General features: G+C 33.3%; 1 protein-coding gene across 1 annotated transcript; it reads right to left on the bottom strand.

Annotated features, from left to right (window-relative positions):
- Window positions 1-1003: 1003 nt before the first annotated feature.
- On the bottom strand, window positions 1004-2048 carry LOC135126101 (uncharacterized). The gene is made up of 4 exons (XM_064051915.1): window positions 1940-2048; window positions 1632-1875; window positions 1439-1572; window positions 1004-1389 (listed from the first exon to the last, which is right to left on the bottom strand). The coding sequence occupies exons 1-4, from the start codon at window positions 2004-2006 to the stop codon at window positions 1205-1207; spliced, it is 630 nt and encodes a 209-aa protein (XP_063907985.1). The 5' UTR covers window positions 2007-2048; the 3' UTR covers window positions 1004-1204.
- Between the last annotated feature and the right edge of the window lie 439 nt (window positions 2049-2487).

Genomic DNA, 2487 nt, shown 5'->3' with positions numbered 1-2487 from the left:
TTTGTTTTTGAACGCCTTATTTTTCTCAGTTTTTGCGTTTTTGTCATTTATTTGTGACTTTCTCTAACACTTTTTTTTGGGTCGAATTTTTTTTTGTCTGGCGTTTTTTTGGCCCTTTTTTATTGCCCTTCTGTTCATCTTTTTTTTTTTTTTGACGCCGTATTTTTCTCATTTTTCCCGCCGTTTTTGTATTTTTTTTTGTGATTTTCTGTGACTCCTTTTTTCTATTGGCATTCTTTTTGTCAGTTTTTTGTGCTCTTTTGTTTCCCTTTTTTTGATTGTTTTTCCTTTGGTCGCCTTTTTTTACAAAGGGTTTGACCCATTTTTTATTGCTTTTTTTGTCGCCTTTTCTTTAGGGGGCTTTTTACCTTCTTTTTTTCTGTTCTTTTATCATTTTTTTGTAACTTTTTTTCTCCTTTTCATTGCTCTTTTTTATAACTTTTTTGGTGTTTTTGGACATTTTTATTGCTCCTTTTTTTCCCTTTATTTTGACGCTTTTTTTCGAGGCTTTTTTCGCAATTTTTGTCGTATTTTGTCACCTTTTTTGTCGTTTTCTTGAGCTCTTTTTGTCATTTTCTTGTCCCTTTTTTGCAACTTATTTCTCGCCTCTTTTTTTTAGCGCGTTTTTTTTTTGACGTTTTTTTTTGTCTGACTATTTTTTGTGCTTCTTTTTTGTTCACCTTTTCTCTAGTTTTTTTAAGTTTTTTTGGCCTTTTTTAATGCCTTTCTTCACCTTTATTTTGACGTCTTTTTGCCCCTTTTTAATCGCCCTTTGTGTAGTTTTTTGGCCGCCTTTTTTATCTTTTTCGTGACCTTTTATTACTCTTTTATTATCACATTCTTTAGGCCATTTATATTATCTTTTTTGTCAGCTTTGGTGACGACTTTTCGGTGAGAGATTTTTGGTCTTTTTTTATCTTAAATAAATGTCAAATTCGCAAAATTAAATTTTATAATTTAGATATACATAAAATTTAATTTCTAGAGAAAAAAAAAGATTGCATTGGAGGATTCGATACTTCTATTATATACAATTATTATTGACGTTGTTTTTGATTTTTTTATAGTAAAACTTATTATTGTTACTACAAACCATCAAACAAATCCGGAACTGGCACTCTCTTCAATAACTCGTCAAAAATTTCCTCAAAAACATCCATAAAAAGCCTCGGAAACATCCCCTGCCAGTACGCCGTAACGATTTTCAATTTTCGCTCATCCCTTTATTGATCTCTTCAGTCAAACTCCCTTTCTTGAAAATATCTTTGTAGTCAAAAATAATCGCTTCCGGAAAAAAATTAAGTTTTCCGCCACCCGCCACTCTGTAATGGCTTTGCTTCTCAAATTCGTATTCTTCCAAATTGAACGCCAGCTTGAACAACGGTTTGACTGAAATTCGGCATATTTAAATATGTCAATTCTACCGACTTTGACTTACTTAAAGTGCAACTTCCCGTAGTGGACACGTTAACAGGATACAAAATAAACCACCCAGAAATTTGGTAGTCAAATTCTACCACAACTTCGACGAAAGTGATATTCAGATGCAAGGTTTTAGTGCTGAAGTCGAATCTGGAAATTCACGTACTTTTGTAAGTACTGATTTATTTTTTGAAAAACGAAGTACTTACGAGGCGCTTGTCGAGGTCACGTCGGTCAAACCGTTAAATTTAAAACTGGTGTATTTTTGTCGAAGACCGGTGGTTTCGTCTCCATATTCCACAATCATGTCGTCTGGACCAACAAAAGGGTCTAGTGTGGGCAAGCCATACTCGGTTTGTGGTTCTTTCAGCTGCTGGATAGCACCTTGAATAGCCGTCGATAAGCAGGGATTAAAGTCGCTTTTCGTTTTGTCGCATTTTTTAAAACCAGACGCTGAAGTTTCATTATTATTATTATTATGATTATTATTTAAAACAACCATTATAAAAGTACTTACGGAGTGTTAAACCCTGGCAAAGATTTGTTAGTGTTAAAATACAAACCAGGGTTATGATTGCTTTCATTTTCGTGATAATTTCTCTTCTGCAATGTCGTCTTTTGTAATGATGTTCTTACTGATTTGTTCAGTTAAGGTTATCGAAAATATGTTTATACATAGATAAAAGGCTGAATAATATTTAATTAAATTTGTACGTTTGGTGTAAAAGATCTGCAAATGATTATCGTCTCTTCCTTTTCGATCTGCGACGTCATCAATTTTTTGAAAGAAGTTTGGCAAATAATGGACAGGGACGGATATAGTAATATTGTTTCTGTGTATTTTTCTAAGTACAACCCTGAAATTTACGCAGATTTCAAAGCGCCACGCGTCGTCCGGAAGGATCGATGAGCATCCCTAGGTTGTTCGACCGTTATTGAAATGACACTAACAGGGCTATAAAATTTTATTAGTACACAAAATAGTATACTTATTATATGCGATTTTATCTGCTCAATGCAAAATTCAGAAGTATAGGAACTGTGGTACTTAAAATTTCAAACATA

The sequence above is a fragment of the Zophobas morio genome, unplaced genomic scaffold (assembly GCF_036711695.1).
Source record: "Zophobas morio isolate AGI-343-1 ecotype UQ-CSIRO unplaced genomic scaffold, CSIRO_AGI_Zmor_V1 ptg000010l, whole genome shotgun sequence".
NCBI lineage: Eukaryota > Metazoa > Arthropoda > Insecta > Coleoptera > Tenebrionidae > Zophobas > Zophobas morio.
This window is presented reverse-complemented; position numbering and strand designations above follow the sequence as displayed.

Bases quoted from the DNA above. Each gene is read 5' to 3' on its own strand.
- LOC135126101 (XM_064051915.1), bottom strand. From the start codon at position 2,006: ATGAAAGCAATCATAACCCTGGTTTGTATTTTAACACTAACAAATCTT. The intron at 1,876-1,939 runs GTAAGTACTTTT...ATGAAACTTCAG, and splicing joins TTGCCAGGGTTTAACACTCC to CGTCTGGTTTTAAAAAATGC. The intron at 1,390-1,438 runs GTAAGTCAAAGT...GCCGAATTTCAG, and splicing joins TACGGGAAGTTGCACTTTAA to TCAAACCGTTGTTCAAGCTG.